Here is a 23079-nt window from a genome sequence, read left to right as displayed (position 1 = left end):
GATTACAAGGAGTGGTTTAGTCGCCGTTAAAGCTTCATTAAGTAAGTATTAGCGACACCTTAGTCGCTGCAAAAGGGTTTTGCTATAGATCTATCAACGAAGTATTTAGCGACAACAGAGTCGCCACTAAAAGGCAGTTCGTAATTTCTATGAAATTATTATTAGTGGCGGTTTAGTCGCCACAAAAGAGTTGACGCCAATGCTATATAAAAAGTATTAGCGACGCTTTAGTCGCCACCAAAGGTCGTCGCCAAAGGTAAAATGAATTAAACCGTCGCTACAAAAAGTCGTCGCTATAGTCTATCTACCAAGTATTAGCGACAAAATAGGTGCCACTAAAAAGGCGTCGCTAAAGGTCTATTTACTAATAATTAGTGGCGGTTTAGTCGCCACAAAAGAGTTGACGCCAATGCTATATAAAAAGTATTAGCGACGCTTTAGTCGCCACCAAAGGTCGTCGCCAAAGGTAAAATGAATTAAACCGTCGCTACAAAAAGTCGTCGCTATAGTCTATCTACCAAGTATTAGCGACAAAATAGGTGCCACTAAAAAGGCGTCGCTAAAGGTCTATTTACTAATAATTAGTGGCGGTTTAGTCGCCACAAAAGAGTTAACGCCGGTAAAGATCTAAATAATGAAGTATTTGTGACGACATAGTCGCCATAAAAGGTTGTCGCTAAAGGTCGAATGAATTGTGGTTTTGCTAAAGTTCTATGATTTAATAATTAGCGGCGGCTTATTGCAGCTAAATGTCATTGAATTTATGGTCTTCATGTATTAGCGTTAGGCAAAAGACTCACCATTAATGGTATATGTTTCATTTATTAGCGACTAACGCTATAAAGTATATGTGCTACGTGCTAGCGACGACTTAGTCGACATCAAGAGTATGTGTCACTTATTTGCAAATACTCGCCACAAAAGGATCGCTTTTAAAATACAAATCAAAACAAGTGTGATGCTTATTTCTAGGCTGTCATACTTCTGGGAAATTATTTATTATTATTTCTTATATCATGATAGTTAACATACATTGTTAGAATCTCTTCATCTCGAGGTTTTCATTGATTATTTTTTTTCTAAATAACTTGATTTAAAAGAGTGATACAAGTCCTAGTAGAGTGAACTTTGGACCCGAAAGAAAGCTGGACTTGATGAAAGAGTTACAAATGATGAAATTGTTCTTCTATATACACAACGTATCAAATGAAACAATCCAGACTGAAATCTATTATGATGCCCTTCCCTCAGTTTATCGCCCTTCCAAAGTCAAAAAGAAAGGATATAACCCTCAGAGTGCTTATACAATTAGAATACATAAAATGATTCAGTTGACTTGTTGTGAAGCAGTTCTGAATGCAGGCTCTGATGAGGTTGTGAATCACCCAAGACAAAGGGTCGCCATATGCAATGATAGCATACATCGTAGTTGACTACTTGAGGAAATATATGTGGAATCTTGTCAAGAAAAATGACGATACATATGCTTCGGTTGATCTGGTACATCCTTGGAAGTAAATGCCTGTTCAGTTAATTGTCATGGTCCTGTCTATGAATCAGTACTTTCCAATGATATCTGGTTTGCCAGACTACTACAATGATGCTTTTTCAAGAACCAAGTGGACTGAATTGGCATTCTCTTTGAGAAAGAGTAGAATGTTCAATCAAAATACAATAGGGAGTAAGAGAAGGATAAAACATTGAAATTAACACGTCAAGGACTACAAAGTTGACGACGTGACAACTGACCTTGTCAGCAATCACACAATTTCAGATGCATCATCTGGAGTTTTAAGTTGTCCAGTCTTCAGTATGTTTTCCAGTGCATTCTGACATCTGAAGAAGTAGATGTTAGTATGTCTACGGAAAATGTATTTTTTGAAAAAAGAACGCAAATTTAAATACCTCCAAGGTAGATGGTCCAGGAACATGTATGGTGATACTATTATATCTTTGAATGCTTCTCTTTTCGCTACATAGGCCCTAAACCTGCATCTTCTCTCCCAAGGTCTCCAGCGCTTCCACAGTGGCTTATGAAGGCCATCCTTCTGTGGCACAATATGGATAACAAGACCAGGTAAATACAACTCTGGGATACTCAATGACGACTTATTTTCCGAAGATGGAACAGCCTCCATAAATTCGGTTAAAGGATCACTAAATGGACTTGAATCAGAAGTGGAGCAATTGAAAGGACTGCTGAAACGATTTGCTGATTCAGTCAAACTGATTTTATCATCAGAGCTAAAATCTGTATCTATGTCATGCAAAACAGAGGATCCTGGTTCACACTTTACCAATCCTGCAGAAATAGTAGTAGCTCTTTTGCATGAAAAAGTGAAATGGTTACAATTAGAAGAACTGCAGACAAATACAGTTAACTAGACACAACATGATTAAATGAGGCATGTATTCATACGGCAAATTCAAAAAGTCTAGTAGTACCAATTTCGAGCTGGCTATGGTTGATTTGGTTTGTACAACTTGACATTGCTGTCAAAGAATTCACTGACGATTCTCCGTCGTTCATGCTTTTCTGACAGACACTCAATGAAGTAAAGTGATGAGCAAGTTTAAGAATTGTTGTAATATCAACAGTGCCATCTTCTGATAGTGCCTTGAGTGCAGCTGCTTGAAGTCTCATAATTGATGCTACTGAAAGGCGCGCTGAAAATTCATCATTGTTTACAATGCTGAAAAGATGTTAACAAGACCGGAAGTTAATTTTATAGCATATGAGCAGCAACACTTAATTGTGTCACAGATAATAACACACTGGCAATACCTGGTAATGAATTCTGAACAAGCATCTGCTACCACCAGACCCACACATGGGAGAGCACCATATGTGTAGACGTGTAAATCTGGGTACTGTTTGCGTAGCTGCTCAACACAATATAGTAATTTGATTTATAAATAAACTAGATGTACTAACTCGAGAGATTTATGTTATCAAGAGAAGAACTGATTGGTAATACATGGAGATATACATGCACCTTGGAAGATCAAAGTGACCATTAGAAGATTCAATATATTTACTAGGGTTTGAATCTAGATATAACAATAAATCTCCTGGTTCTGTGCTTGAACTAATCTGCCACTGTTAACACAAAATGAGTCTATTCATAAAATCAGGGTGCATTAATCAGCAATTCAGTTACCAATTAAAGGAACTGCATTTTCTATTAAATGGTCTTGCATATTCAACTATATATATTTTGAAGATATGTACTCCAGTTCAGATCATACCCCACAGATAGCTGTTGAAATCTATTGACAGCATATTTATTGGAGCTGATTACTATTCATTAAAATATCAGATCAATATATTTAGTTCTTTACCAATGCCATAATGTGATCTTAACAAAGAGGATCAGCCAGATAAACAAACCAGTGAATTTCATTCAATCATCCTCTATCATTCTGAATCCAGATGCTTAAAGAAGCAATAGTGTTTTTTTTTTGTGTGTGCGTGTGTGTTTTTTTTTATTTGGGGGGGGGGGGGAGAGAGAGAGAAAACGGCAATGCATGTCCTGTACAAAGAGCGCCCAAACATGATGAAGAAAAGTTCCAGGAATGCATTTCATCAGAAAATGAATACCTTCATTCCCAGTACTGCAGCAATAGCTCCCCCAAGGGAATGTCCCACTATTCGCACACCATATCCCTCACACTCACAACCTACTCCCAGCATTGAAGAGAGAAATCCACCTGATATAGATGAAGCACACATATTTTTACAAAAATATCATAGCAAATGCGGAGGTTTAATTCAAAGGGGAAAGAAAAAGCAATTCACTGCATGACTTCTTTTTTTGACAAGGCAAATAATTTATTAACAAATGAGGGAAACCCGTATACAAGCCATATACCAAAAGAAGAGAAACTAGACCAAAATATGGCTCTCAACAAAAGAGATTCAATCCTCTATACAAATAGGGACCTCATAAGTACACCAAAAAGAAACTAGAGACAAAACACTACATTACATTTTTACAAAATCAAGTTCTACCCCTTCAAATGCTCTCCTATTCCTCCTGTCTTTCCAAAAGACTTAACATGATTACTAAAGGGGGAAACACACCATGCCCTCGAGCTTCTCTTGCCCCTTCTTTGAGTCCAACTATGCAAAGCTTCCTTCATTGTATCCGACATCATCCAATGCGTTCCAAACAAATTGAGGAACACCCTCCATTACCGACTAGCCACCTTACAATGCAAAAGAAGATGATCTACATTTTTTGCCTGCACTCTTACACATAAAGCACCAGCTAACATAGGTAATCCTCCTCTTTCTCAGATTCTCCGTTGTTAAGATCACATCCCTAGAGCTAACCATACAAAAATATACAACCTCGGAGCTCACAAAATCCAAATGGACTCATGAGGAAATTACCTTATATAAGGACTTTTTTCTACACATACTTCTTCATATCAAACAGATCAACCTGCAATTCTAGCACTAGTAACTAATCTCAGCATCTAACTTGATGCTACGACTGATTTCCGGTCACAAATAAACAAGTACAAGCATTAGCCAGTGCTTCCACCAAAGCACTGCAAGAGAGTGCTTGTAAGAATGAAAAAACAGTACAAAATTGAAACTCTTAAATTTTTCCACAGAAAAACAGGAAATCAATAAATAATATAGAAAGCAATTCACTATACCATCTCCACAATTTCCATCTACTTGCATGTAAAGATCACGTGCGGCCTCAACTACTCCGGAGTGTGCATAGTGTGGTGTGGATGAAACCACTCTTTGACGAATGCATGGGTCACAATGATTGCCACTGAAAGAGAATGATGTATTAAAAAAAAAACAGAAAACAAATGAAGAATAGTCAAATAGTGGTGCTTATATGCCATGCAGAAACCAAGTACAGAAAATTTAGGCAGTAATGGGAGCAAAAAGAAAATCACAAATATTGCTACAACGAATGTTGAATCTCTTCTTGATTCCTTAATCTAACCCAATAAATCACTTTTTGAATATAGATCATTTTTCCTTACTTTCTATGATTTTTTTATAATCATCGTGTTCGAGTCAGTTAACATGCACCTTGACAAATTCCACGAGGTACCTACTGGCTATTACCTTCCAGGCTCCCACCAACACAAGTACCAGGTACCTCTATCCACCAAGGTTGGAAAAAGTCATCTAGTGTTTTTTGCCTCTGCTGGAATTTGAATCTGACCTCATAATTCTCAACCCACTTCATTTGTATGGTTTTATCTTAAGGTTGAACAATATAATGTGTTACTACTGTGTGTTTCATTTCCATTTCATATAACATTTGCTTCAATAGAGAAAATGAACTAGTGACCCAACTCAACTCCAAAAGTTAGCTCTACTACATCTACACTTCATACAATGTGGGATTCTAACACCTCCTCCATTCCCGATACCATGAAAAAATCCAAACATCCAACGCAAGATCTTCAGACAATGGTTGGAGTGACCCAAGACCTTTTTAAACCGTCTGGAACTCTTTACACTTACAGACAATAGTATACTCAACACTCTTCTTGCACATATAACTCTATTTTAAGGTTCACACGTGAATTTTAGTGCAAACGTACTGAAACAAACACTAGCTTATCATTGGTTGGCGTTGTACAAATTATAACAGAGCCACTAGTGATATTGTCCATTTTGGACATACATCATACGACTCTAAAACGCAACATAAGGGTCTAAGACATGTTTCCTTATGTGTAACACCACTTTTGTGTCTTGTCGACATGGAGTCACCTAGGGTGTTATATAAACTACATGTCTCCTTAGGGACTCAGCATTTTTGTTGAAGTCTCAGCGGCTCAGCCTGGTTCAAAATTACACGTGGAGTGGCTCTAATGCCATATAAAAGAAGTTGATAGTCCAATCCAAAATATTACAATAATAGATGAGATGATGGAGTGGCCCAAAACCTTTTTATACCACTTGGAAGTATTTACACTAACATAAAGGGCATCCCGGTGCACTAAAGCTCCCGCTATGCGCAGGGTCCGGAGAAGGGCCCGACCACAAGGGTCTATTGTACGCAACCTTACCTCGCATTTCTACCAGAGGCTGTTTTCAAGGCTTGAACCCGTGACCTCCTGGTCACATGGCAGCAACTTTACCAGTAACATGTGGGTAAATAATATACTCAACTTCAATGCTAGGAAGATTGTGGCATATGTGTAGCATTTTTCAAGAATCATGTATATATTCTTTTACTCTAAGTGAACTCCAAATAAAAACAAAATTATTTTGAAGTTCTTGTCACAAAAAAAAGGAGAGTTCTTCAGAAGTACGCATAAGTATAGTATTTAGGCTCAATCTAGATACTTGGATCTTTTAAAGACAAGTTTAGGCGATGAATGACCTTCCTTGATACAGAGCCGTTAGGTTGTTCCTTTAATAGCTTTTCAACTGCATATACCTTAGAATTCACTTGAAAAGAAACAAATAAACTGTACGTACCTTTTAGAATCTTTTGTCCAATTTTGCGGCGAGTTTATTCATATTAGCACTATTTCTTCCTTCCAGAGGTCAATAGCCTTTTAGATTTTATATTCTCAAGCAATTAGATTATAGCACGATGCAAACATCCTTCCGCAAGTCCAAACAAGAAGAAAAAAACAAAAGAGAAATGAAGATAAAAAGAGAATCTAAGTGAAGTTGATTGAATGATGTTGCATGTAAAGCTAAAGAATAGAATCTAAAGATCGTATGGTTTTTAAAGGGTGACTTCAACATAGGAACTGCTCCAGAAGTTCTAAATACTAGTTGAAAGTTTGGAGTTCAAATACTAATGGGAACCTGGAGAAGAATAAGAATCTAATTCTTAATCAAATTGCAAAACTGGGCAACATTCAACAACACAGACCTTTAAATGAATAAGAGCCATCAGGAAAGCCAATCTTTTCATGGAATTTGAAGACTGCTAAAAAGGAAGAGAGAGCCTGGACCTGGAGACAAAGATCAAGAACACTGGATAAAATAAGGAGATAAAAATACAATTTATTTCCAGAGAAATGATAATGCTCATAAGAGGAATAACCACATTGATTAACTGATGGTGGAAGGTGGGGAAATTGTGAAGAAAATATAAAAAGGGAGATCATCTCTTCTTATAGTGGAGACCATTTTACAATATGGATTTGTGCCCTACTATTAATACAGAGGAACAACATGAGCTGCAGAAACCTTTTGATGAGAAGGAGGTGTTGGATGGTCTCAAGTTATGTGTATAGATAAAGCACCAGGTCCAGATGGGTACATGGGATTCTTTAGCAAGTGCTGAGAGATTCTAAAAATTGATGTGATGGCTACTGTGCAGAATTTCCATTCGCAAGAAGTATTTGAAAAGAGCATTAATGTCATTTATGTGGCTTTAATTCCTAAAACAAATGGAGCTAAGGTACTGAAGGATTTCAGACCTATCCATTTAATAAGGAGCATCTATAAGCTGATATCAAAGATCCTTACAGAAAACTTGAAGACACAACATATGGCATTCTTAAGAGGAAGACAAATTACTGATGCTGTTCTTATTGTCAATGAATGTATAGATTCCAGATTGAAAGAGAAGATAGTTGGCATCATGTGCAAGATGGATATTGAGAAAGCCTATGACCATGTAAATTGAAACTTTTTGGTCGGACTATTGCAGAAGATGGGGTTTGCAGGAAAATGGATTAGATGGATGAAAATTTGCATAAGCAAGGTCAGGTTTTCTATTTTGATAAATGGTTCATGTGAAGGTTCCTTTCCTTCTCAAAGAGGTTTGAGACAAGGTGATCACCTGTCACCTTTCTTATTCATTTTGGCTATGGAAGGATATTTTTTATAAACCCATCTCAAAGAGAAAGAGCTTCCAAATCTGAAATCGAAAAGGTTCAATAGAAAACTAACAGACTTGTATCTTATTATTATTCTTTGTGTGTGTGTGGTGATTATGGTGTTTTGGTGGAGTTTTTGATATTTTTCGTGGGGGGGGGGGGGGTGAGTGAGTGAGATTCGGAGAAAAATAAACTGATGGATGGTGGTGTACAAATAGAGATACAGTGGTGTTTGAGAGGAACTTTTGAGTCCACGAAAGAATATATACATTGTTTAACAATGTATAGGACGTGTATATACACCTTTATACATTGTTATAAATTATATATACACAGCTTATACACTATATAATGTACATACGGTAGTGTAAATATGTTGTATAATAATGTATAGAGGTGTATATACACCTTTATATGTTATATATACACTACTTATATATTGATTATACATCTGGGCCTTTGAGAGATAGATAATGGGTTCTTCATCTCTTCTGGATCTAAGTTTTCTTTTTCTTTTTATTTTTAGTTGCTGGAGTTTCTTTCTCTTCAAGTTTTTCATGTGGAGCTACATTAATAGTTGCAAGTGTAGTAGGAGAGAAAGTTATGGTGATTTTTTGTGGTTGCTGGTCTTTTTCTTATTCTTTTTTTTTTGTTAGGGATTGCAAATATTTTCTTGGCCGTATAACTTGACCGGATGTTTTGGGGCCATTTTTTATGTAAGAATAAGGTGGTGGGCTACATTAGCTGCAAACTAGTTGCCTTAATAGTATTTCAAGGGGGAAGTAAATCTATCATTATTACACCAAACCTTTTTGAATTTTTTCACTTCACAGGGGAGAAATTTTCCGGCTGCTATGGCCAGAGTTTTCAATAGATATGGGGGAAGATAGGATTTTTTATAATGCAGAGTTTAAATCCTATGACATTACAAGGAGATATTCAGATTCAGAAGTATGGTTCGACTGGATCGAGCACAGTAGATATTTAATGAGAACAGTTACTATGAGCATTAATGTCATGAAGTGGTTGGTGTTCATCTTCAATGCAGCTACAGAAGAAAAGAGGAAGATGATAAAGAGATGGAACATGAAGGACCACTTTTCAGAGTTCTTTTGTACTCTTGAATATAATGAAAGTGGTAGGTACATCAGATTCATAGCCATTCAAGGGGGAAGTAAATCTATCATTATTACACCAGAGGGTCCTCTTAAAGAGGGTTGGGGAAATATTGCCCAAAAAAATATCAACTTTATCAATGATACAAACACAGTGAAGAACCCTATTCCTCGCAGAAATAGACAAACAAAAACCTCGTACAAGGAGGCTTTCAACAACAGCAGATGGATGATGGAGGAGACAAAAATAGCACACATAACAACAAGGAACAACAAAATATCTGTAATTGGGGGTTTAGCAAGGACAGAATCAGATTTGTTGAGCATATGCCTAGTTGTAAAATTTCACTTGTCGTCAAAAGAGACGCCAACTCTGAGTGATGTGAGGAAATGGGCCTGTAACTCATGGAAGTCAACTTTTGGAGTTAATGTCATCAACATGAATGAATCTCAGTATATTTTTGAACTCCATGAGGAAAGCCACATGTTATGACAGGAAAATGGACTTGGCAAAAGAAAAAGTTGAATCTCCAATGATGGAATTCTAAAGTCAAAAGTTGGCCGGAGAAGATCAACAGACTGGAACTGGGACTGGTACTGGGTCAGATTGTTGGGTATTTCATTGAATCCCTGGCCAAAAAAGATATTTGTAGAGATAGATAACCGTTGTGGTGGATTCATTGAAACAGAGGAGGAGACATCTCTGATAAATCTTCATTGGGCTCGAATCAAAGTGAAGAGGAATGGAAAGGAAATCCTAAAGAGGTTGAAGTGGAAATTGAATGTCTCGTCTATACAATTCCGGTTTGGGTGGAAGCTCCAGTCACAGTGAATCAGAAGGAAGAAGAAGTGGGGAGCCTTTGAATTATCTGCTGGATAATAGTATAGCGCTAGCTTTCTTTGATAGAGACGTGACACCTGGGCAAAATCGACAGGGCACGTGGGTACGTCAGTCGATGGAGGAAAGTATAGGTCAAAGGCACATGGGGTGTAAGTAACAGAAAGGGGCCTTTTAAAGATATTCTTGGACCTTTTACTCAACTACAAAACTTGGGCCCAATTTTAAGCCCAACAAAAATAGACTCACTAATTCAGAGATTTCTCAATTTCCCTGAGAATGAAGCCCAAACTAAAGAGCCAGTCACAATTGAAATTCAAGCAAACACCCTTAGAAAGAACAACAAGATCGCACATTTAGTCATCTGCGATAACTAAGTAGTGAAGAACACAATGATACACGAGGGTGAGGAACAACATGCACAGACACAGGAAGACCAGTTCAACATTTGTATGACTAGTACAACGGTGCCAGAGAATAAATCAACTGAAATCGTACAATTAAAGGAAAACTTATCACTAGAAGAAGCTTGACAAGTAGACAAAGAGGAATCTAAGGCCTTGCAAAAGAAGGAACCAGATGAAGTAGCAAATTGCATCGAAGTAGATGTAGTTCCTTTGAAAATCCAATTCCTAGTTGAGGAGGGCATTCGAGACACAAACACTTCAAAATGGATTCAACAACACATCATCAAACTAAGTACAGAATTGGGTGTAGATCTTAAAGGATGCAATAAGAAAGCCAACGAATTATTTATGAAGATAGAAAACAACAATCAGATGAACAAGGGGGAGCAAGACATTGTAAAAAAGAAGGGGGCGAATGAATTGAAAGGATTAGAGCTTTATGCCAAATTCTGGAGTTATGGCTCAACAAGTAGAGGGATACCAGACCAATGAAGTTGAAAAGAGTACCTTGTAATGTTTGTAGGACAAAAGGGGTAAATAGTACTTAGTTTGTGGAAATCTATCAGGAACTTTTTTTTTTTGATGACCAGAAATCTGTCAGGTCGTCATGGCCTAGCTTCGTTGAAAATATTAGCTTCAATGTGAAGGATGGTGGAAGGATAATTGATTAGGGAATGGAAGTCCTAAACAATTGCACCCTGATATTTAACTTACTCAGCAACAGGAGTCCACTTTGCATGAAGCATGGTCTACACATGGATGAAACCTGACTTTCAGAAGAATGACGTAAGATTGGGAGATGGAAAGACTGGCTGAATTTTATGGCACCTTAGATCAGTATACAGGAACAGGACCAAGGAAGGAGAAGATTCCCTCCGATGGAAATGCCATAACAAAGGCTTTTTCACAGTCAGCTCTGCTTATAAGAATTTGAATCAGATGGGGTCTCAAATCAGTTTCTTATCCTGGAAGCTTATATGAAAAGTGAAAATTCCCAACAAAGTGGTGTCTTCACTTGGCTGGTAGTGAAAGAGGCTGCTATAACTCAAGAAAACCTCGTGAAGAGAGGCATACAAATGTGTCCAAGATGCTATTTTTGTGAGCAAAAGGCAGAGACAATCAACCATCTGTTTTTTACACTGTAAACTGGTTAGCCAACTATGGAACCTGTTTACTAGTTTCAGAGGCATATGGTGGACTATGCCCAAAAGGGCAGGGCAGGCTCTAGTAAGCTGGAACAATGAGGGGAGTGGTAGCACAGACAAAAACAGATGGAGAATTGTCCCAGCAGTGATATGGTGGACCATTTGGAAGGAGAAAAATGCAAGATGTTTTGAAAGTATCAGTAGTCCTTTGCATAGGATTAAAATGAACTGCATTATCACTTTTTGCTATTGGTGTAGTTCGGAGTATATGGGTGATCCTGTGGCAATTGTAGACATCTTAGGATCCTTATAAGATGAAATAGGACCTAGAGATCGGTTTTCTTTTTTTGGGTTGTTGAGCCTACTCAGTTGTATGTAGCTCTATGATGTAAATTCTTGGGATCCCTGCTTTAGTGCCTGAAGATTTATATACAAACTTGTTACCTTTGTCAAAAAAAATGTCAACAAAGAAGGCAGTCAAAGGATGCCTGAGAATGATGCCAGAAGCATATTTTAAGTGCAAGTGCATATGTAACAAGAACCAAATGAGTGTAGAGGAGATAGAAAGATAAAATAGAGAGAGAGAGAAAGAGAGATTACTTTAGCAGGCTATCTAATTCTTCTTCAGTAAGGCAGCATTCCCTGCCTAAACCATCAGTTATGAGGTCTTCAGGGGTCTCAGTTCCCCTCACAGCAATTACAACAGATTTCACATTATGCAAAACCACAATAAAGTATGCTGCTTTACACTTCCCCTGAAAAAGAGATATGGAAGTTGTTACTTTTTTAAAACGGAAGACACTGTTTCTTTTTTGGATAAGAAAAATTAAAGACAATATGCACAAGGGTCTAAAACATATTCCCCCCTCCTCACCCCCCCCCCCCCCCCAAAAAAAAAATCCAAAATAAGACATGTAAAGTACTTGTGGTTTCACTTGATTCAAAATATACATATAGAACAAAAAAAGGACATTGCAAATTTTGAGGGATGAGGAGGACTTGTTGCCTGAATATCAATAACATAGAAAAGCTAACATGGAAACTAAAAGACAATAAGCACAACAGTTCAAAACCTATTTCTGCCCAAAAAGAAAAATAAATCCAAAATAAGACATGTAAAGTGCTCATGGTTTCACTTGATTCAATATATATATATATATATATATATATATATATATATATATATATATATATATATATATATATATATATATAAAGGACATTGCAAAATTTTGAGGGATGAAGAAGACTTGTTGCCTGGAATTCAATAACATAGAAGAGCTAAGATGGAAACTAAAAGACAAATCTAGTCGGAGGGCAAGAAGAAGAAGAAAAGTTGCATAAGAGTCTCTGCAATCGACTGGAATGGAGTTGCAGTGTCACACATGCCAGTTCAAAGTCATAATTTCTCTAATAAACAACTGACATCTATGTCCTCCAACTTTGGGCGTGCACAAGTAAGCACTCATACTTGTGTAAAATTGAACAAATAGACACACGTGTCCTACGTAGCATAATACATATAGGATGCCACATAGGATACAAATTTTTCATGTAGGATGCCATATAGGATGAATGTGTCTATTTGCTCAAGTTTTGGATAGTTAAAGTGCCTACTTGTGCACTAATAAAGTTAGAGGTCATATTTTCAAAAAAAAAAAAAAGGTTAGAGGCCTTAGTTGCCAGCTGAAACCAAGTTAAGGGTTATATTTATATATTATGCCTACTGCCAAAACGTCTATCCCACTTTTTATGATGAGATGGGCTTTACTATAGACAAAAAATATTTGTCTATCTTCAAGCTTTGAGCTTCTCCTATCTAAGCATGCACTTCAGTGAAGTTGCACTGTTACCCCCAGCGAGATAACCCCTCACGCCTCACGCGACGAAGCGGTCACTTTTCAGAACTAGAATCGAAGTCTCAAACCAATTTAAACTTACGAAATTACAGTCCTTAAATGACAATCTGACAGTTCAAACTTCACATGGTTTATAAATAACTTAGACATCAAAAATGTAGTTCAAAGGATAGGAGATCACATGGTTCCAATATGACCTTACAAACGCAGAACCAAATAAATAACCGGACAAAAGGTCGTGATTTATTGGTTCTTATCAGAAATTGGTGGTGATATTACATAGGTAACTTGTACAATCGTAAAATAATATTACACTCAAATCTATTAGTACCACAGCTGGATGGTTAGGTGATCACAGATCAGAACTTAGGAATGTCATCACAAAACATTTGCGGCCAAAAATAGCCTACAGATCTAAAGCTAGACTTACTTGATTAACACGCCCTTTCCTGAGCATATGTGCTGACAAATGAACATGTTTCAAGAAGGCTGCTGCATGACCTCGCCACCAGTTGTCACCTTCTAGTAAAGGTCGCCTACATCAATAAATTTTGATTCCAAAAAGAAAAGAAGAATCAAGCCACTATGTGAACAATCAAACAACAGTTTGAAAAGGACAAAGTGTCATAGAAATAAGGGTTTAGAATTCCTCTAAGGAAAACAGATTTAAAGAAGTCAATAATCCTTAGCAGGAACCTTCATTTGATTGTGCTGGGTCTTAAATTATCAGGTATTTGAATATAAATCAACAAAGCTACAGGAACCATGGTAATTCCACTTCATCCTTTTATGTCTAAAATCAGGTGCTGCCACCAGTACTAGAGTAGACTTGCATTTGAAGTCCCCTGAGTGGAGCAAGCAGTTATCATGCACCACGGGTTGTCCGTGTATGAATGTATGATACTCAAACTTGCTTCTTGGATACTTGAGAGTGATGAGCGCCTTATTTTTCTCAAGATCTTTCAGATTTAAGAAGGCTAAGTAGAGAGTTCCTTTAATCCAAAGCTCTTAGAGGTGATCAGAAGAATATTACTTCTTTTACAAGCGAGAATTGGAGCCTGTATATGGTCTATTTAAGGGAATATCATTTGCTTGTTTCATCCACATAACAAAGCTGGACTCTCCTCCCATAAAAAGGCATCCTGGTGCAATAAGTCCTGCTATGCACGGGGTCCAGGGAAGGGCTAGACCACAAGGGTTTATTGTACGCAGTTATACCCCGCATTTCTACAAGAGGTTGTTTCCACAGCTCAAACTTGTGACCTCCAACTTTAGCATAAAACATTACAACAACAACAACCCAGTGAAATCCCACAACATGGGGTCTGGGGAGGGTAGAATGTACGCAGACCTTACTCCTACCAAGGTAGGACGGCTGTTTCCTGGAGACCCTCGGCTCAGTAAAAGCATAAATGCATAAAAAATGTTAGATAAGAATAGGAAATTAAAAGCTTTATGAGAAAAACAACAAACAAATAACGAATAGTTAACAAATAAATACAAATAAATAAATACAAATAACAAATAACGATTAAATAAATAATGATAGCATCACAGGTAAAATAGAGTAATCAAAGCATAGAAAGTAATAAATAATAACAGAAATAACAGATATCAGAAGTCACAGCGCAAGAGATCGTAATGCACTACTACGCCTATGAATAGAGAAGAATAACGAGACTATGAACTAGCATTCTACCCTAATGTGGGCCCTCCACACTCTCTTATCTAAGGTCATGTCCTCCGTAAGCTGTAACTGCGTCATGTCCTGTCTAATCACCTCTCCCCAATACTTCTTGGGCCTACCCCTACCTCTTCTGTAACCATCCATGGCCAGCCTCTCACACCTCCGCACTAGGGCATCTATGTCTCTCCTCTTCACATGTCCATACCATCTCAGTCGCATTTCCCGCATCTTGTCTTCCACCGAGGCTACTCCTACCTTGTCCTGAATAGCCTCATTTCTAATCCTGTCGCTCCTGGTGTGCCCACACATCCATCTCAGCATTCTCATCTCAGCAACTTTCATCTTTTGAATGTGAGAAGTCTTAACTGGCCAACACTCCGCCCCATACAGCATAGCCGGTCTAACCACCACTTTGTAGAACTTGCCCTTAAGTTTTGGTGGCACATTCTTGTCACATAGCACTCCGGAAGCGAGCCTCCATTTCATCCACCCTACCCCAATACGATGTGTGACATGTCTGATATGCCGATCCTTTTGCTCATGAAGTTAGAGAATCTTCTATGCCATATTCCAGTTATTACATCCTGTCAACTCACATAGGAGTTCATTTATTTTCGGGCTTTTGTTCCCATGTATTTAATCCTTATCCTAATGTATAACTTGCAGCCAGATACACTTCTATATTTTTCCACTGAAACCCTTTCTTTTTAACTTTTAAAAAGCAAATGTTGTTACATGCTATAAAAATCCAAGTAGCTGATCTACAACCAAGATATACCAGTGGGTGTCTGACCTGTTCCAAAGCCAGGGAGCAAGAATGCCTTGCCTATAGAGCCATGAACAAGAAAAAAGTACAGGATTTCTTCCTATATCAAGTAATAGACCCTGCAATTGACCATTCCACATCAAAATAAGAAGAATTATAATCAAGTCAAATTGAAATGCCTGGTCATACCGTGTAGGCTGCTTCAGCAAATGGATGGTAGAAAGCAGCCTTGCGCATCCTTTCCATGGGTACAACCATTGACTCTTCATATGATTTAGAGAAGGAACAACGATTCTGCAATAAAGCTAGTCCTGAATATCAAGAAGAGATCATTTTCTTTTACCTTACTGATAGAAATAGATAAGCTTGTTTTCAAAGTGAATACTTCCAAATTGAGGAAATAGAAACCAAATCCAATGCTTAAAGCACTTCTGGCATTCATAACTATCATTTTGACTGTAATGGTGAATGAGAACTATACTGAACAAAGTGATTGCAAAACAATACAAAAAAACTTGATCATGTCAATTGAATTAGTATTATCCTCTTAGTACCCCTTGCAGTTAAAATCTGTAAGTTTTTCAAATGAACTTTCTATTCTTTTCCATTTTATTTTCAACATGAAACTTTGAGACTTCTTATATAACTATTTCAAAATCAATACCACCTTTTCCTTGTGAAATCACTCTGAACATCTCAATTGCTATTTCTAAAAAGAACTGCAGCATCCTAACATCCTACACTAGTTGTGGTAAGTATAGATAATCCTATGTCCTTTTGCTTTTTTGGGGTGAGCGAAGGTTATTTATGTTTCCATATCATCCCTATTGTGAGATATGCTTGCACAAGATTGCACCTAACAAACTAAGGAGGTACCCTCATGAGTTAAGAAATGTGGGATACACTTCAACAGATGCATGTACAGCCAGCATGATTTTAGCAGAGATGTTAGACTACATAATACAATATTAGAACAACTTTGTTTTCTAAGAATCTTTCATATCCCACATCGAGTGTAAAAGGGCATCCAAAAGGATTTTAAGGCCTTGCATCACTCTACTAATTATCTTAAGATTTTAGGTTGAGTACTCAGATTATTTCACACTTCCTATAGAATGGTGATTGTATTATCAAATCCCTCATGAACTTGGTTTCAAAACTTGCTCTAGCACTTTAACTACTCGGGCATTTAAATACCTCCCATAATAACTTTCAAGTGAATTAAATATCACCCTAAGATTATAATACCACTCTCATTTGCCAGATCATAGCCATGTAAGCGTCACAACATAGCCATGTCAACACCACGTCATTAATTTTATTTATTTATTTTTGTTTATTCACCATTTTTTCTCTAACACTTTTTAAAATTAATTTACACTAATTAATTAAATAAAAATACATTTTCTAAAATCATTATTTAAAATGTATACCCATTTATATTCCCCCTCACCTCCCCCCCCACCCACCCACCCACACACACTTCTTTCTTCTTCCTTCTTCTTCAACATTTTCAGCCCTTCACTGCTCATTTTTTCTCCTCTTCACCATTCAATTTAAAAAATAACTTTAGAGAAGAACCACTACAATACCATGTTATCTTCTTCGAATCCCTCCCCTCCCCTCCCCACCTCAACCCCCCCTCGGATCTGCCTTGTGGGAGAATGAATTTTTTAGAAGTCATTTATTTCTTGACAACTTAAATGAAAAATGAAGGTTATATAAGAAAGTTGATAGACCCACATTTTTTGCATCACAAATATTAAAAAATCAAAATGCGTCACTCAAAATTCAAGAAAGTCTACATTTGTGAAATCGATATTTAATAATATAGAGTGAAATCGAGGTCAATAATATGGTGTTGGTGTTGAATTTTGTGGATTACTAAAGGAATAGCGGAGTGAAAATAGTGGATAGAGATGGGGATGAAGATAGAGGAAGATGGGCTTCAATGGAGGGAAGAGGCGTATTGGGGAAGACAACAAAATAAAGAGAAAAAAGTTTGAAAGATTGTTTTAAAAGGGGGGCACAGTTTTTATAAAAAAAATTCCATATTTTTTAAAAAGTTAATATATCAACAAAAAAATATTTAAAATATTAGTTATATATTGACCAATAAAAAAATGTCGTGTACAATTTTATAAATTCAGATTTTTTTTTCTTTTCACACGCTTTTAGCTGCCACATCACCCCTTGAGAGATATTTAAATCACTTGAAAGTTGTTAAGGGGGTATTTAAACAGACGTGTAGTTAAAGTGCTAAAGTAAGTTTTGCTGTCAAGTTCAGGGAGGATTTGATGTATTTACTCTAAAAGTAAAGTACACAGACCCCTATATCAGCACGAACCTGCCAAGAGCTCCAAATGACCTGTTCCAGATGCACGGTAAGTGACAAGATCACCAAGTAACTGTGCCACAGAACAAACTTCATCTTCCTCTAGCACAGTCCTGTGCAGCAAACAGAGTATAACAAAGAAAGCGGGTTAAGCAATCTGAATGACAATTCAAATCCTGTGGTCAAAATATGCAGAGAGGCCTACAAGTATTTGACCCGTCCCAGACAGCACAAAGCTTCACGAATGCCATGATCAAATATCTCCCTATAATGTGCCCTCCAAGCATTATCTTCTGTTGCGTAGAAAGACCTCCATCTCAAGACGTCAGCCCCAGTAAAACATTGTACTGGAGCCACATAAGATATAATAACCATAAAAAGAATAAGCATGGTGTGTTGCCACTTCGAACCATTTGAGAGAATCCCTGCAAGATATAGTTCATAAGTACTTTCAGTTTGATGACTGAAACAAAAAAATGATGGTTGATAGTGTTATTTGCAATCAGTGAAGGGGAAGGGGTGTCGGGGAAGAAAGGAAAGGTGGTAAGTTTTCAAATGCAAGTATGTCACAAGAGTTATGATTATAAGAAATGGAGTTATCCATGTGGTGTTTTAATATCTTCTAATAACTAGTGAAGCACGGAACCAATCTACAAGACACAAGTCACACATATAAAAGGCAACCTTTCTACTTTTTTCCATTGTTAATTAGATATTACTTACTTGATAAAAAAAAAGTCATAACCTTTTTACTTAACAAAAAAAAAAAGGCTCAACACAATATACAACATATACCGAGGTTCGCAGCAGACCCCTAACATACAGGTTTTTCATTTTTTCTTCTTTTGCTTAGTTATATAAATTGTTTATTGTTGCTTCCTAAAACATAGTATCCAAGACAGACAAAGACATGATTCTAAAAACTGAATTAGGCTTTTGAAACAATTCGCTACATGCAACTTCGTTGGAATAACATGGCATTGTCATCATTTAGGATGTTGGTCTTAAATGGTTACAAGACCAATGAAAGATCATTCAGATTAACAAGTCATAAACATTACCATAAAAAGACAGTGTACTCTCAATATGAAGATTCTGTTTCACTATAGACTACCAACAGGAAAGAAGACACCTATTTCCTAGGATAAGGAAGACTAGACTATTCTTTGTAAAGAGCTACTACAGTAAGCTGCTAGCTAGAGAAAAATCGGATTTCCCTCATCTTTTTTAACTGAGAAATTTCCAACAGCTAATGGCACACGGTTTGAAATTCGATGGATAATGGACTTGTCCCTCTGCCCTTCTCCACTCAAATGCCAAGCTTTTGTTTGTGGCAAGATTCGAACTCATGACGTGCCCTAACACACACATCACGAACTGCACTCTTACCACTAGACCAAAGCCCTGGGAGTCGTATTTCTCTCATCTATTGATTTGGATCTCTAGAGCACCCAAGAAAGGTGTGTGTTCTCACCTGGCTAGCAGCTAGGCGCACGATTCTGACAACTGAAAACTAGAAGATGAAGGGATCACATATATTGGTGGTTCATGTGTAAACACTAAGGAGAGGATATGGGTCATCACTTAATGCATTGTCAGATATCATCATCCCTGTGATGGGAGATTTTAAGATGGCTCGGGATACAATGGCGCATGTCATGTACAATGAAGAACGCACTATTTAGTTGGGGCATTATAGTATGGAAGAAAAGACACCAGGCGTGGGATATTTCTCTGTTAGGACTAATGTGGATAGTGTGGAGGCAAAGCAATAGGAGAACTTTTGACAAGGAAAGAGCTTGGTTTTGTACATCTGAAGAATGGCCTCATGTTTTTAATGTCTTGTTGGTTCATCCACGAGGTTCCTATTTGTATAAGGGGTTGGGTGCGTTTTGTAGAGAGACAAACTTTATGTAGATTCTCTAATTTTTGTATACCTCATGTATATGGGACTTTTTCACCATCATCAATAAAACTTACCCTTTTCTTGATTAAAAAGAAACGAAACAATCAACTAGCCGCATCAGAATGCCCATAATAGGATGTGAAAATTTCTGCTAGCATAATATAACAAAGATGTCAGGTTTAATTCAGAAGCAGCAATAAGAAAATGATAAAGTAAAATAAGGTAAAATATTGTAATTTGATCAAAATTCAAAAAGTAGTATTTATGCTGCTCCCCTTAATGCCTAATTATTCACAGAATCAGTCATCTACCAGTCCACCCATTAACAATCTTTGACAGTTGAAGAAAAGTTGAACCCAAGAAAATGATGGTCGCACCAAAAAGAAAATAGGAGAACAGAGGATACATATTGTGGAAACATCATAACAAAGAATATCCACCAGGTGCTCATCATAGAAAATAAAGCATGTAAAAGCCTGAATAATATGCCCGTGAAAGATAGATTTTCAAGAAGACATGCATACAATTTCATATTACCTCTCAGACAGTTGCTTGATGCTGTATCATGATGCAAAAGATTGGTGACACTGAACAAAAGAAAAACAGCCCCAAGAAGTTGCAGCACTGTAATTACTGAGGCAATCCGAGTCCACAATAACAGTCTCCTATATTTCCTCTGTAATCAGGACATAAAACTCAAAAGTATGTTACAAATAAGAAATGTCATTCAGAGAGTTCTAATGGCTAGCTTTTGGCCATAAATTCCCAAATATTATTGGCAAGTTATTTTTGGGTGAAGTATTGGCGAAGTTTCACCATGCGTTTGGCCACAAATTTTTCCAAGAATATTTGATTGTTTCAAAAATTATATTATTTTGTACCCGTAAGTTCTAAAAATTATTATAAATACCCATAAGTTTGTGTTATCATTTTATAATGAACACGTTCCGTTAAAAAAAACCTATAACATAATTGATAACAATCAACGACAACAAAATAACAATATCGGCAAGAGCAATACATTAATCGAATTAAAAATAAATTATTCTTTTTTCACAATCTTGTCACTCAAAAATAGATAGAGATGTTATTTAATGGTGTTGGTTGGCCCTGTTAATGGAGTAAGTTGGTAGATAAATATTAGTTGGAATTAATAAATGATGGGTGTTTTTATAAAATACAAAAGTTTGGGTAATTTTAAAATTTTTAAAACTTCCCAAATATTAGAACTTGGACCGAGTTCTAGTTTTTTCTAGAACTTGGCCCAAGTTCTAGTTTTTTCTAGAAATTGGCCCAAGTTCTAGTTTTTTCTAGAACTTGGGAACTTGGTATGTTTGTCAAATATATTTGCCAAGTAATGGCAAATTATATGGGCAAACACTAGTTCCCAAGTTTTTCCCAAAACTATTCAACATATCTTGCCAAAATGAAGTAATAATATATCTAAAGCAGCACGCTGGCATCATATTCTGTTTAAATCATAAATATAACCAATAACCAAAAGTTGCATACGTAAACATACTATAAATACATATGTGAAAACAAAAACCAGAGGAGATAAACAGCATCAGGTCTGTCTAAAAGGCTAATCATGACTTCTGGAAAATAAAAACTAGGACATACTTAATCCAGCTGTGTGTGCAAAATATGAGTCTATTCAAGAAAAAATTTAGGCAAACACTACCTGTGTCACAGATCTGAAATGATCATTTTCTTCTATTTGGATTGTAAGTGACCGTAGAAGATCATTTCCTCGCATTTTCCCCTGCATTACTTTAAAAACTGGCTACACCTCATCATCAGTAAATTATTCCCAATACAACTCATTTTCCTCCTTCAATGGCATTACTTTTTCTTGTCATTTGAATGAAGTCTCAATTTTGTTTCCCATCCTTGTCAAGGGAGATGCCAACCTCTTTTTTACAAATTAGGGAGATGCCAACCATCACTCATTCTTTTTATTTTTATTTTTCTAGAATAGGTGCAACCGTCTCTTCTTCCTACGAACACTATATTTCATAAAATCTCAAGATTTCCTTTTTATCTTTGTTTTCATGAAATGTCAAGATCTCCTTCATGATTTCCATAAGCTCTTCAATTATTTCCCTAATAGATAGCTTAACAATAAAATTGTATCTCCTATCCTTGGTCGAACTAATGATTCCTCTCTACCTCCACTAGTGGAGGGGTAATGTTTGCGGACACTCTGCCTTCCCCAAACCCCACTTGTGCGATTTCACTAGATATGTTGTCATTGCTGTTACATTTAGTTAACACTGACTCACGACTGGCTCCAGGCCAAAGTGATGAAAAGGCGAACCGTCATACATCATAATATAATATAAAAAAGGTTCCATTGTGTGTCATAATCAAAGCTACTGTAGAATGAAAAAGAAAAGGGTTAAAAATTACCCGTCTTTGGTGTCGAATAGCAAGCTGAGAATCAGGCAAATCGGTTTGAGAAGTTAAAATACTGGAAGCGGTATGTTGCTGAGCAATACCAGTCCCGATCATAGCACCAATCCTAATGAAAGAAACCATCATAACAACAAAAACCGGCGCAACACCATCGTTTTCCCCACATGTAGAACGCGCCACAATAACAATAACAGTTCCCATGATAATTATAAGGGCATTGGAAACACCCAACACCACTGCCGACCTCCTTAACCTCTTCAATTCCGGTGCCGGTATAGGCATCATTTTGCGGAATGAATTGGGGAATGTCAAACCCAATCCAAATCCCTTTGAACGGTTCCGCAAATTACTTGGATTGGGTAAAAGAGGAAGAAGAGGAGACATGAATTAACAGATGAATGTATTTGACATTTTAGGAGTTGTGATTTCTCCGATCATCTTTTTCGACCTAAGAATCGTCGTCGCTGGAGACAGAGCAATATGCCTCCTGCAACAACAAACAAAAACACACAAATCTCATTTGTTAATATTGTCAATTTTTGGTTTACAATTTATGATGTATAAAATATAAGAATTTCGAAAGTTATCCTTTTCTTTTTATGGTTTTCCTGAAATTAGTATGAGCCTGTTTGGATTGGCTTTAAGTTGATTTTTAGCTTTTGGACGTGTTTGCCTAATGCTAACCTTAAGCCAGAAAGTTCTTAAAGTCAGTCAAAAATAAAAAGTTAGAATTCCTAACTTTTTTTTCCAAGTGCTTAAAGTCATTTTCTTTG

General features: G+C 36.9%; 1 protein-coding gene across 4 annotated transcripts; it reads right to left on the bottom strand.

Moving 5' to 3' along the window:
- Nucleotides 1-1170: 1170 nt before the first annotated feature.
- On the bottom strand, nt 1171-22846 carry LOC129883399 (uncharacterized). 4 transcript variants are annotated; one of them, XM_055958066.1, is made up of 15 exons: nt 22301-22846; nt 20426-20564; nt 18188-18407; nt 17995-18095; nt 15837-15958; nt 15675-15766; nt 13625-13730; nt 11936-12090; nt 4669-4793; nt 3602-3711; nt 2786-2883; nt 2446-2693; nt 1906-2302; nt 1750-1836; nt 1171-1639 (listed from the first exon to the last, which is right to left on the bottom strand). In XM_055958066.1, the coding sequence occupies exons 1-14, from the start codon at nt 22688-22690 to the stop codon at nt 1761-1763; spliced, it is 2379 nt and encodes a 792-aa protein (XP_055814041.1). In that variant the 5' UTR covers nt 22691-22846; the 3' UTR covers nt 1171-1639; nt 1750-1760. The 4 variants fall into 4 exon arrangements, with proteins under 4 accessions (XP_055814041.1, XP_055814042.1, XP_055814044.1 ...); XM_055958067.1 differs by having other exon boundaries at nt 1171-1522; XM_055958069.1 differs by lacking the exon at nt 22301-22846 and adding an exon at nt 21573-22220.
- Nucleotides 22847-23079: the final 233 nt, after the last annotated feature.

The sequence above is a fragment of the Solanum dulcamara genome, chromosome 3 (genome assembly GCF_947179165.1).
Source record: "Solanum dulcamara chromosome 3, daSolDulc1.2, whole genome shotgun sequence".
Lineage (NCBI taxonomy): Eukaryota > Viridiplantae > Streptophyta > Magnoliopsida > Solanales > Solanaceae > Solanum > Solanum dulcamara.
Note: the sequence above shows the minus strand (reverse complement) of the source record. Positions and strands in the feature narration are given on the sequence as shown.